A 12,360-nucleotide genomic window follows, 5' to 3' on the forward strand; every position below is an offset into this window, starting at 1 on the left:
AGCTTGCTTACTTCAAATCGGATTGAACACTATTGAATTCTAAACTCTAGCCGAGGAAGACCGCTCTGTGATGCCTTCTGATTGGGTCCGTGAGATGATAAAAAATCACTTGACCCTGCTTCTCCCTCAAACCTTCCTCATTTGACAAGGGCTATTCACCGAATCCGTTTGAACTGGCTATGATAGCCTTCCTCACCCTTGTCGTCAACTCCGGTGGAACTCCTACAACCTGTCTTCTGCTTCAGTCGCACGCGCCTAGGCCATCAGCTTCACCCTTCGATGGACTCACGCCTCTTCGGGACATCCACTACAGTCGCGAACGCTCGGTGGTCCGCTTAACTCTCCAACGGACTGCCGCTTCTCAAGAATGACGTCTGTTCGCGTCACCCCACTGTCCGCTTCTCACAAACAACGTCTATTCGCGTCAACCCACTGTCCGCTTCTCACGAACGACTGTTGTCCGCTTCTCTGGCGTGCTCGCCGGTCGACCCCACTCCGTTTGACTGCAAGGCCATAAGCTCTGGTCGAAATCACCTTCCAACCCAAGTGAGCAACACACCGTCGAGTCCCAGTCGGATTCGCCTTCAAATTAGAGTCGCAACAGAAACACAACCAAGGATGGTACTGCTTTGATACCAATTTGTCATGATCCTAGGAGGTGAGCTAGGGTATGAAAGGAAGATCGAGAATGATAAGAGAAGAATTTGGGGAAGAGATCAGTTGAGAGGGAGAAATCAGCAAGAAGATAGGGAGAAGATCATCGAGAAAGAGAGAGAGAGAGAGAGAGAGAGAGAGAGGGGAGAAATATTTGAGAGAAAATAAAGTATTCAATTCATTTTTATCGCATCCCCTTCCTACAGCTGAGGCAATATATATATAGCCTCACTTAGCTACCAAACAAAGCTCTCTAACCAACAAAGCTACAAGACAAAAAGGGAAAATAACAAAATAACAATACCCATGTGCTGTAACCGAATTACAAAAATACCCCCTAATTGTAATTGTAACTCAATTACAGCTTTTGCCCCTATAATACCCAAGGTCGTGACAACCCCCATGAACTGGGATCAAACTCACTTTATTTCATTTTATTAAATTTGGTTAGCTAAACTAGCGAAGAGAAATCATACATTCCTGGCATAAGGTCCTTCTAACAAGTTATGACACTTAATAATGTCTTACCATAATAATTAACAAGTGACTTGAGAAAGAGAGATCTTACACTTTCAGTCTTAAACATGCGCCTTTGTTCCATAATTTTGCCCTTACTTTCAAATTCATCAGCAGATTTAGGCTGCTTAAGAAATATCAAATCATTAGAACACTTACTATTAGATTCTTCAGAGGTCAAAGCTTGAGATGATTGAAACCGCACATGAAAATCAGACTTCCAAGCACATTCCAGCAAAGAGATCAATAAAACAGTGACACAGGGAAAAACAACTGTACCATAAATGATAGCAAAACATCACTGGAGACCTCTGAGCTGCTTACTGTCTCGACATGTTGCACAAAGAGTTTTCTAGCCTTCAATTCCTCTACTGCAAATTGCTAAATACTTTAGATAGAGGTTGACTGATGCAAGTTTACAAGTTTGTATATTATCTTATCCTAAACAGGAAAGTGGCCAAAAGCTAAATATCTCATAACATGCAATCTATATTTCAAGCATATAGGTTAAGGTCAGCCTGCTAGTAATCACCATAGCAGTTTAGGCACAAAGCTCCCTAAGGACATTCCATGGTATGATGCATAATCAAACTAATTGGAAACAATCTTTATCAATTCATACTCAAATTGAAATTTAGAGAGAGAGAGAGAGAGAACCCAATGTCACAATTGAAGTTCTCTTCTTATACTATACATGCAGGCACTAGTTAAAGTACATACGTTGTCTGTATGCATGCATATATGGGTCCATATGTAGAGAGAGAGAGAGAGAGAGAGAGAGAGAGAGAGAGAGAGGTTGAATGCACCTTTCGCAGGAGAATCAGAAATCGAAAGCTTCTGAAAGTCTAGAAGGGGCCGCTTCAAAGGCCTCTCATTGATTTCAAGCCCTAGAAGGAGCAAGCTTTGCAATCAAACTCTCAGAAACAGAGTTCGGAGATGAAAAAGAAACAATGAGGCATACAAAAAGGCGAAGTGAAGGTTTAAACAACTCACAGAAGGCTTCAAGGGCAGACTGATGAGCTTTGCGTTTAACCCTAACAATCACAGGCGTTTTGTTCTTTGATGGAACTGAAGAGCTTGAGGCTGTGTCAGCCATTGGTGGTACAGAATAAATTAGGGTTAGGGTTTAAAGCTAGTTCATTTCAGAGGAAACACTCTGCCTATAAGTGAGAGAGAAGGTAAGTTTAATTGCAAATGGGAGAGAAGGCTGCTCGCTGCTCCGACTACTCGTACTTAGTTTCCATTTTTAGCCTGCAAAAGCTAAGAAACGGTGGTGTAAGCAAACAATAAATGCAATAAAAATTAAAATAATCTCTCCCTTTGGAGTAACCATTTAAAGATCAAACAAGGTGCATTCTAGTCAAAATTTCACATGGTTCACCTACAAGAAAAGTCTAAAACTTGAATAGCGATCCATCTAGCCAGGTTGCATCAATTTCCATGGTGTAGAGTTTTACAGATGCTGGTCCTCAAAAACAACTATAGAGATTGAAGGAAGAATATTATTTGCCAGCCAATTAGCCAGCAGCTGGTGTAGGCTAAATTACCAACAAAGTTGAGGCTTTTTCTCATAACTGTAAATACCAAGTCAATTTGTTGATGCTCTAAGTATTACTCATATCTAAGGGAATAAAAGCTTGCTTCCAAAATTCAGCACACAAATTTATAGCTTGATTAACAAATAATACATGAATGATTAACAGAATAGCCTGCTTTGCAACTCATTCATGTTGCTTGTATATGCATCCATAGCCATCAGGAAAAGAAAACTACCAGTAATGATTCCCCATCCTCCTTTTCCGCAAGAATTTAAAAAGGAAAACACATTCAAACACAGAAGAAAGTTTTGCATTGAAATAATTTTAAAAAAAAAAGTTTGCGAAAGAGGTTCAACCATTATTTAGTGGACCATTTTCATCATATCTAAATCCTACACTACTAAGAAGTTAGCAATATTTACAGCACTAACCTTCTGTAGAATTTTTTAGCAGAATGGAAAATGAAAAGAAAATAAATAACTTGTATGCATGCATTTTAAGATGCACTAAAGAATGACTATTTCCTGTCCTGCCACAAATCCTACTTCTAAATATAGTATAAATCTTAATCCTACACGTATGATTAGCAATCATGTAGCCCAGTGATCCACACCAAGGAGATATCATCATCACATTATCATGCCCCACGCACAGAGAAGATTGTGTTTGTGCCTGTAAATTAACCCAACCGCATCTTATCAGATATGTATGACACAAATCAAATTTGTAAGAACAATGGATCGATGTTGTTAAAAAATAGAACCATCTCCATGTCACCCAAGTTCTCATCCAGCTGATTGCACTCTGTGCAGATGCTAATAATTTCAAAAGACTGCATACAGAATAACTGATCACATAGCATCATTTTTCTTGCAACAACAATATAAATACGATGTTATATCACATTTCTAAACCATGCTGCCTTGATATACAGTACAGAAAAGCATCAACAACTGCAGTACGAAAATCCTACATGCCTAGAGATTTTCAAGATGTATATCAATGAACAACTAGAATAAAGGATCAAAGGCTGCATGTTGAAAATGGTGGTCTGTAAGGAGGCATTTAGCAAATTCATGAAGCATAAGACAGAATCAAAAAAGTTGCACTGTGATAAGTATGTTGGAGTCCCCAGGAGGATAGTTAATGAGGTCACCAACAAGAAATAACCACAAAATTATCCAGATACAATAAAATGACTACCCCCTCATGGCTTGGCCCATTATGGTGCATAAACATGCATACACTAAACAAAGTAATCACAATATTAGGAAAACAAAATTCAGGAACTACATAATCATCTCCATCGTTCTGAGATACCACAGAACATTGATCATAGCTGTCCAAAGGGCAAAGCGCATAGAGGCACAAAGGCTGTTTGATGCCAAGGTGCAAAGGTCAGGTGCATGCCTCAGAATGTGAGACACGCATCTATCAAATGTGTATAATACCACCTTTTAAAAAAAAAATTGTAACTGAGAAAGGTCAAATAAGAGTAATTGAAACAAATGATAATTGGAACATTACAATACTGAATTGATAAAAATTGGAATAAAAAGTGGGGAAATGCAGTGAATATACATAGGCTACCCACAAAGTTCAAATAACAAGCATGTCGTGGATAATCTTTAAAAACTATGACACTTACAGCACCTAAAGGTTCACGTAGGGGCAGATCATCTTTGGCAATCAAACAACATAGTTGCCAAGAACAGTTGCTCCACCCATATACGAAGATTTAGCTTTGCAACCTCAATCGATCGGAGGTCAAATACTAATGAAGCTTATAATCTTCATGGGCAAACAATAGGATGGTAGTCATCCCCCACAGTAAACATGAAATTGCCAATCTACCATTCCAAATCCGTGTAGACATGAAAGTACTTGAGAACCCTTTAAACTATCAATGACATAATGTTACCCTAAACAAATGGCCAATCTCTCTATTTGTTCTGATTAGCAATTGCTCCAATATTAGACCATATATACTAGGATAATGATTTACAGCCCGAAATTGGGCGTCTGAATGAGCCGGAGGAGGGCTGAAATGTCCATTTCACCCCTCCTTGCTTTTATGAATGTTACGTTTCAAATCCAAATTAGATATGGTTAGGAGTCTGATCATTCACAAGTCCTAATTTTCCACTTTATTCTCCCACAATTTCTAAGCAGCCAAGCCCCAAACGTGCTTCCACACAGAATGCTTGAGCAGCAAGCGAAAACCTAGACAAAATGAAGCCACTTCTGAAAATTTTAACACATCAACGTTGAAACTTCTCCTAAGCCGAAGGAAGAATTCAAACTCTACCACATTTCGGAGCCACAATGTATACAGAGTTTCAAGCTACAATATAGATTCCTATTTTTCAGACAACAATCAATGGCAAGAACCAAAATTAACAGGAAGGTGAAGCTCTTTACCTTCTTTCTGGACCTTCTCGTTCGGATTCTTTATGTATTTTACGTAGTCTGATTAGGCGGAATATCTCCACTAAGTATCACCGCTATCTATCTATCAATCTCTACGAGAGAATTTGCAAACTGCGTGAGTGAGTGAGTGAGAGAGAGAGAGAGAGAGATGGCAGGGCGGTGTGAACTGGAAGGAGATGCTCTGGACCAACGTGCCCTCGAGCCCTCCAAAAGAATTTTGGCCAAATTCATATTTTTATTATTCATATTCAGTAAAAATAAACAATAATAATGTGATAATTTATATGAAAATATTTACCTAAAAAAAAAATAGTTAATAAATTTTGTTTTTTATATTCTTTAAATAGATATATAATGCTAACTAAATACTTTCACATAAACTGTCACATCACTATTGTTTATCTCTACTAGAACTGAATAATATTACTCGTAATTTTATGTATCTATTTAATTCTTGCATTTGATATTTTTTTTGTATAGCAATTCAAATTTTCGTTATTTTGATTACATATCTAAACCTGTATTTTTGAGTTTATTTGACCATTTACTTTTATGTGAAAAAAAGAATTAAATAAAATAATAAAATACATGTCACATTCTGTTTTACATCAAAGTATAACTGTATAAAGGTTAAATTGATTCAAAAATACAAGTTTATAAATATAATCGAAATATTAAAAATTCGGGTTAACACGAAAAAAAGTCAAAGTACATGAATTAAATTAACTTGAAAATATAAATCCAAAAACGCAATCGAAATAATGAAAAGTTCAAATAATCACATAAAAAAATATAAAAAAGTATAAAAATAAAAATATAGATTTCATCGCAATACGAGTGATGCTTTCACAAAGGAAGGTTTTGGCTTAAATTATCTCTTAAGAGACCCTCCCATATTCTCTCGAGCTTTATCACATTGAGATACTTTTTGTCATTTTCTCATAATTATATGTTATGTTATATTTAGTTTATTTACTCTTTAACTTGTATGTTTGAGACTATTATAGTATTATTTCATTTTTTAGCATGAATGTTGAATTGTATCTTTGTTTTTTTAGCGATGTATGCCCTGGTTTTTTCTTGTAAATGCTTATATACTTTTTTTTTATTAATATATTTTTATTTACAAGAAAAAATATAGAATTGACCAAAGAATTTTCCTTATTTGTTGGGATTAAAATATATAAATGGTACATTCTTTTAAAGGCAAATTGTTCTATTGCCCACGTTCGTCAATAGATCAATTTGTTAGACGTTTGCTAGACATGAGCAAATGAGGCATAGGATCCCGAGAGGGGACCCAATCACCTTGCCCTCTTATAACTCTGTGTCGGGCAACATATTGGGCCTATCTTTTGAAAATAGACCCAACCACATTTTTAAACATATTTATTATTTTGATACTTATTCTTTTAATACTGAGTACTAAATTTAATAACAAAAACTTATTATGAGAGACAAAAATCATATTCTTATAAAAATTCAACGCTTGATGTGCGGGATGTCCAATTTTGACAAAATAATGATAATATCAAGTCATAAATTTAATCCTAGGGTAGATAAAAAGTCCTATTCTTATAAAATTCTAATGCTTGATACGTTGAATATACATTTTTAACAAAATAATAAACCACTCTCTTAATATGGAATACTAAATTTGATCGTCAAAACCCATTAGGAGAGAGAAAAGCCTTATAAAAACCTAACACTTGATGTGATGTTTGTGAAGATGCTAAATTAATAATTTAATAAACAATATTCTTAAATTAATCATAGAAAAGAGTTAGAAGATTAGGACGGGCTTACCGGCCCACTTACCAACCGCAATTTTATTTTTCTTTTTTTTTAGGGTGGGGGGCTTAAATGGCTACATCAATGAGCTTACCACCACAAATAAGGACCAGATTCTGATAGGCTCCTCAAATTTATATATATATATATATATATTAAAATTTTCAAAAAAAGATAAATTATCAAAATACATATATTTAGAGATTCACAAATACTCAATTCGATTATGGAACTAACCAGAATTTACTAATCGATTGAATTAAATCGATCAGTAAAATTAAACCGAATTGACTAATTAACTCAAAAAATTGAATTTACCGATAACTCAAAAAATTAAATTCAAACTGTATAAATCTAACTGAATTGAACTAATTAAATCGAAATAACCGACATAAAGCATACAAAATTAAAGAAAATGATTTCTTTTTATAAATATCAAAATAATATTATTTTAAAGTTTCGACTATTTGATTAATTCAGTTTTTCTAATCAAAAAATCGAGCTGAAATTGAAATTCGAAGTTTTGAGAAAAATTAACCAAACCAAACTTATGCAAAAAAAAAATTAAACCGAACCTACAAGTTCGATCAATTTGATTTGATTAGTTAAGATAGACTGAACTCTTGCTCTCCCCTATATTTTCCAAGAGACATCAATTTACCAAGTGTTTAAAAATCATTAGTTGTCAGTTTTGTGTTCAAATTAAATAGAAATAGAATAAAATGATTAATAGGATAAAATATTAATGGGTTGAAATAATACCAAACCATGTTTAGTAAATGAGGTATTGAATGAGTTTACAATTATTTTATATTTGGTATATTAAGAAGTGAATAAAATATTTCATATTATTAGTTGTAAAATAACTAATTTTGTCCAAAAGCATTTTTAAGGGGTTTTATGGTTCTGTGCCCTTAAGGCACTTGATAAGGGTAACAGTTACAATTGTTGGAGCTTGTCCTTGTTTGGAGCGAGTTCTCCTTAGGAAGGTTTTCTTATGGGAGAATGAATATTTTTTTAGAAAAGAAATTATCTTGAGAAGAGTTGTATTAGAGAATAGCGAGAAGCTTTCCTAGAGAGGCATATGACATATCATGATTCACTTGGTTGTGCTATTCTCCTGGATAAGGACAAGGGATAACCTTTTCTCAAACAATCTTGTCCTGCATTGTCTGAGACAACGTAACTCACTTAAAATAGGCTTTCCTTCCTCCAAAGGACCATTCTTTCAAGGGTGAGTGTTTCACTAAAGCCTTTTTCAAGCTTAACTCCGGGACAATACCATGTACGATTGGGATAACATTGCACATCGCATTTTGCAGACGAGATAGTAACGCGTCCCCTGTGTATGTATGCCATGTGTCCCTATCACGTACTAAAGGGTATAAAGACCCCTCAACTCTATGTATTTTGGATCTCTTTCTTGAGCTTTCACTTTCTATCACTTGCATAATTGTGTACAACTTAATTCTCCTAAAAAAGCCCACTTATCGTGGACAACCGACAACTACATGCTTGCATACATTTTTCTTTGCATCCTAAGAACACCATAATATCTTCTAACTTAAGCATTGAAGGGCACATGGTAGGAGAAATTCTCACGTGCCTTTTAATTGCCTTTCGCCTTGCAAATCATCATTCCTTGACAATTAGCTTCTCCCTATCAATTCTCCCCAACATCAAATAAAGCCTTTCCCAACACTCCTCCGAATGACCTTGTTCTGCACTTGGCCTTGCCAATTTCTTGAACTTTTTCAAACAAATAAATTTTAATTGTTGTATTCGAAGAACAACAATAAATCATTTATTATTGTTTTACTTGTTTTTATTCTTTAACAAAAATAGTTTTCTTTAGTGGTAAAACATATATATCTAAAAAGGATATTATAGTCTAAGAATAAGATGGGTTAAGAAAATTTCAAATTTTGAATATTTTCAAATATTTATAAATTTTATGTTTTAAGAGCATGAGATAGAAGAGCCATATTATAATTATATAAAAATATATTTTAATTTACATACAATATATTTTTATTAGAAAAATATATATCTAAATATATTTTGATTAGTCATTTCTTATATTTTGTACCAAACGAAATTCTATTGATTTTGATGATATTATTAATAAAAAATCAAAATGGATGTCACGTATAAAAACCGAATTCCATACTTGAGTCTTCCAATAGATTAGATAAGACGTTTCAAATGCACAAACATAAAACTATGATTAGACTTTAGAGAGTGTTTGGTTTACCGCTTTGACTGTTTATAAGCTTTATTTTCAACTCATAAGTTACATAATTTATTTAGTTGCACGTTTGTTGAAATTTAAGAGTTTTAAACATTGTTGAGCTTATAAATTTTTTTAATAGCATTTGAGATAAGCTACTTTCTAAGCTTTTTCAAATAAGCTCTTGATAGCTTATTTAATTAATCAAGTAAATAACAAATTTACCCTCAAATAAAATATATATTTTCAACATCTACCCTTCTCCTTTATCCCCGTGCCTTCTTTGTCGCCGCCTCACCTATATCTTCTCCGTCGCCGTCACTATCTCCATCTCCTCCATGGTAGCTACCGTGTCAAGCCCCATCCCTATCAATCGCTACCTCTAGACCTATTTCCATTGGCCATCGCCTCTAGCCTCCATCGCCGCCTCCTTCATGTCCATCGTCGTTGTTCATCTTCATCACCATCGCTGTTGTCCATCTTCTCTTCCGTTCACTATATATATATATATACATATAATATTTTAATATATATTGTATTAAAAAATTTAATATTTTTATAAATTAAACCTAAATTTAAACATAAAATATTATATTAATATATATTTTTAATAATTATATATAATTTATCAACATCCAATGATAAAAATTGTATTAGTTGGTCATTAATTTATATTTTATTTTTTATTAAAAATTAATATTTTATAAATTTTATTTATATTATTCAGCAATATGTCTATTTTCATTTTTTAGTTAGATACATATAATTCATTAGTTTTTTTCAAACTAAACATATAACTATATAAATGATAGTTTAAAATACATTTATTCAAATATATTATAAACTTAAATACTACTCAACTTATAAGTATAAAGGCTCCTAAGCACCAAACAATCTCTAAATTAATAGATGTCATAGTGTGAGGCTTGATTTTTTTTTTTCTCTATAGTTGAGAAAATAGAGTTTCGTATATTTTTTGCCCATAAAGTTGATTGGAGGTACATTTGAATTTCAAAGGTTTGACAAAAACAAAATGTCAAAAACCCATTTCTTCTAATGGAGATAACTTATATAGTGTGGGAGAAGCAACCAAACTAATCAACTAATTGACTTTCACCATGTATCAAGGTGTAATGATCGGACTTTTAATGGTTGAATATGTCTATTTTTGTCTTTTTGTTAAGTTCTGATAGCTTGTCAATTCTTTTAAATTAAATACATAACTATATAAATAACAATTTAAATCATATTTATCCAAACACGTTATAAAATTAAACGTTATCTAAATTTTAAGATTTACATAATTTATAAGTATAAAGACTTATAAATTATAAAAAAAAAATAGCTAAATAGTCTCTAAATTAGTATATGTTATAGCACGAGGCTTGATTTCGACCCCCCTTTTATTTTTTTCTATAGTTGAGAAAATGAAATTTCGTATCTTTTTCTCCCTTAAAAGTTGATTGCAGGTAATTGTGAATTTCAAAGGTTTGACAAAAAAAAAAACAAAAACCCACTCCTTCAAATGGAGATAACTTATATAGAGTGAGAGAAGCAACCACCCTAATCAATCAACTAATTGCCTTCTCACCATGTATCAATGTGTAACCATCAGACTCTTAGTGGTTGAAATTTGTGGCCCGTTGGGGCCAATATGTTAATAAGACTTGGTAAAATTACCATTGTGTGTAAACCGACTAAATGAAATTGATAATTAAAAATAGGAGTTAATTAAATATAATCATTGTCGGGCCGACAAGTACATGGTATCCAAGCGAATCGCGAATCGGTGCTGGATTTTCTTTTTTATTTATTTATTCTATAGCACACCATTCTCATTTGCAATAATTTATAATAATAATAATAATTAATAAGAGTTGGTAAATCGAGACAAGTACTGCTTGAGTCACATGATACATTCCTTAACATAAACATATAAATAAGCATGCTACTACGATGCACATAAATGTTTTAAAGGTATTAAAACGTTTTCCAAAGTTTTTTGTATCGAAATATTAAAAAAAATATTTTAGAGCTATTTTTATAATTTTAAAAACGTTTCAAGACTATTTTATAATATTAAAAAAATATTATAAACCCGTTTTCAATTTGAAAATGCGTTTTAGTCCATAAAGAGATTATACCAAAAAAAATTCTCTATCAACTTAGGAGAGAGAAAAAGTTCGATTTACTCGAATTAATCGAATTGAATCGACCAAATTTATTGGTTTGCTTAAGTTTTTAGTTGCATAAGTTGTTTGGTTAATTTTTCTCAAAAATTTGACTTTTGGTTCGATTTTTTGATTGAAAAAACTAAACTAACTGAACCAACCGAACTTTAAAATAATGTTGTTTTGATATTTATAAAATGACGTCATTTTCTTCGATTTTGTGTGTTTTCTATTGATTATTTTAGTTTTATTTGTTTTTTTACTTTTTTGGGGTTTAGTTGATTTTGTTCGGTTTATACGATTTGAACTCGATTATCGGTTACTTTGATTTTTCATGTTACTTGATCAGTTTGGTTCTATTTTACATATCGGTTCAAACTTTAAAATAATGATCAGTTTGGTTTTTCAATTTTAGTCTACCAAATCATTTGCACACCCCTATGTCAACCCATAATTGGAAGATTTTGTAGGTTTGTCTTTTATCTAAATTTAACCTCTAAAATTCTTAACACATAATCGTCAAGCTTATAAATCTCCAAAATAATACTGAGTATCCCACTTCGCCAAATTTATTATAAAGTGTAAGAATCACCACAAAAAACATATCTAAATCTAACTCACGAACACTCGTTACACATTCATTGTTCTATCACTTATTAATTTGAACATCAAAGATTATATCAAAAGAATTTAAATTTATTTTTTTTAAGTGTTTATATTGGAATAGACTCCTATATTTGGCGATTAATCCCATTCATCATGTTTATTCATTACAATAATTTTGAAAAACGTCACTAATTTGAAGGGGTCGGTTGACGTGGCATTTAATCTCTCCGCCACGTGTAAGGCTCAGGAACGTGGCGCCAGCTATCGTGCTCCAGGCGCGAGATTCCAGTCCGAGATGATGATTAGAACAAGGGACACGTCAGATTGACGGCGTGACACGTGGGCCCGCTCTTCGGTCACTAGAAGTAGAAGCTTGTTTCTCATGTTTTGTTTTGAAACCCAACTAAGCCACGTTGGTTAATCC

General features: G+C 33.1%; 1 protein-coding gene across 7 annotated transcripts in view; it reads right to left on the reverse strand.

Annotated features, from left to right (window-relative positions):
- Window positions 1–12,360, reverse strand: part of LOC127791146 (RNA-directed DNA methylation 4-like) — a 56,675-nt gene that overhangs the window by 9,155 nt on the left and 35,160 nt on the right. For 2 of the 7 annotated variants that reach the window (XM_052320949.1, XM_052320956.1), the window contains exons 1-5: window positions 5,130–5,334; window positions 2,164–2,421; window positions 1,977–2,057; window positions 1,450–1,541; window positions 1,223–1,294 (exon numbers count right to left, since the gene is read on the reverse strand). In XM_052320949.1, coding sequence (XP_052176909.1) covers window positions 1,223–1,294; window positions 1,450–1,541; window positions 1,977–2,057; window positions 2,164–2,266 — 348 coding nt within the window. In that variant the 5' untranslated portion in view covers window positions 2,267–2,421; window positions 5,130–5,334. Of the gene's footprint in view, window positions 1–1,222; window positions 1,295–1,449; window positions 1,542–1,976; window positions 2,058–2,163; window positions 2,431–3,283; window positions 3,381–3,471; window positions 3,513–5,129; window positions 5,335–12,360 lie in introns of those variants that run through there. The other 5 variants (XM_052320951.1, XM_052320952.1, XM_052320953.1 and 2 more) reach the window with 5 other exon arrangements.

Source organism: Diospyros lotus, chromosome 14, assembly GCF_014633365.1.
Source record: "Diospyros lotus cultivar Yz01 chromosome 14, ASM1463336v1, whole genome shotgun sequence".
Classification (NCBI taxonomy): domain Eukaryota; kingdom Viridiplantae; phylum Streptophyta; class Magnoliopsida; order Ericales; family Ebenaceae; genus Diospyros; species Diospyros lotus.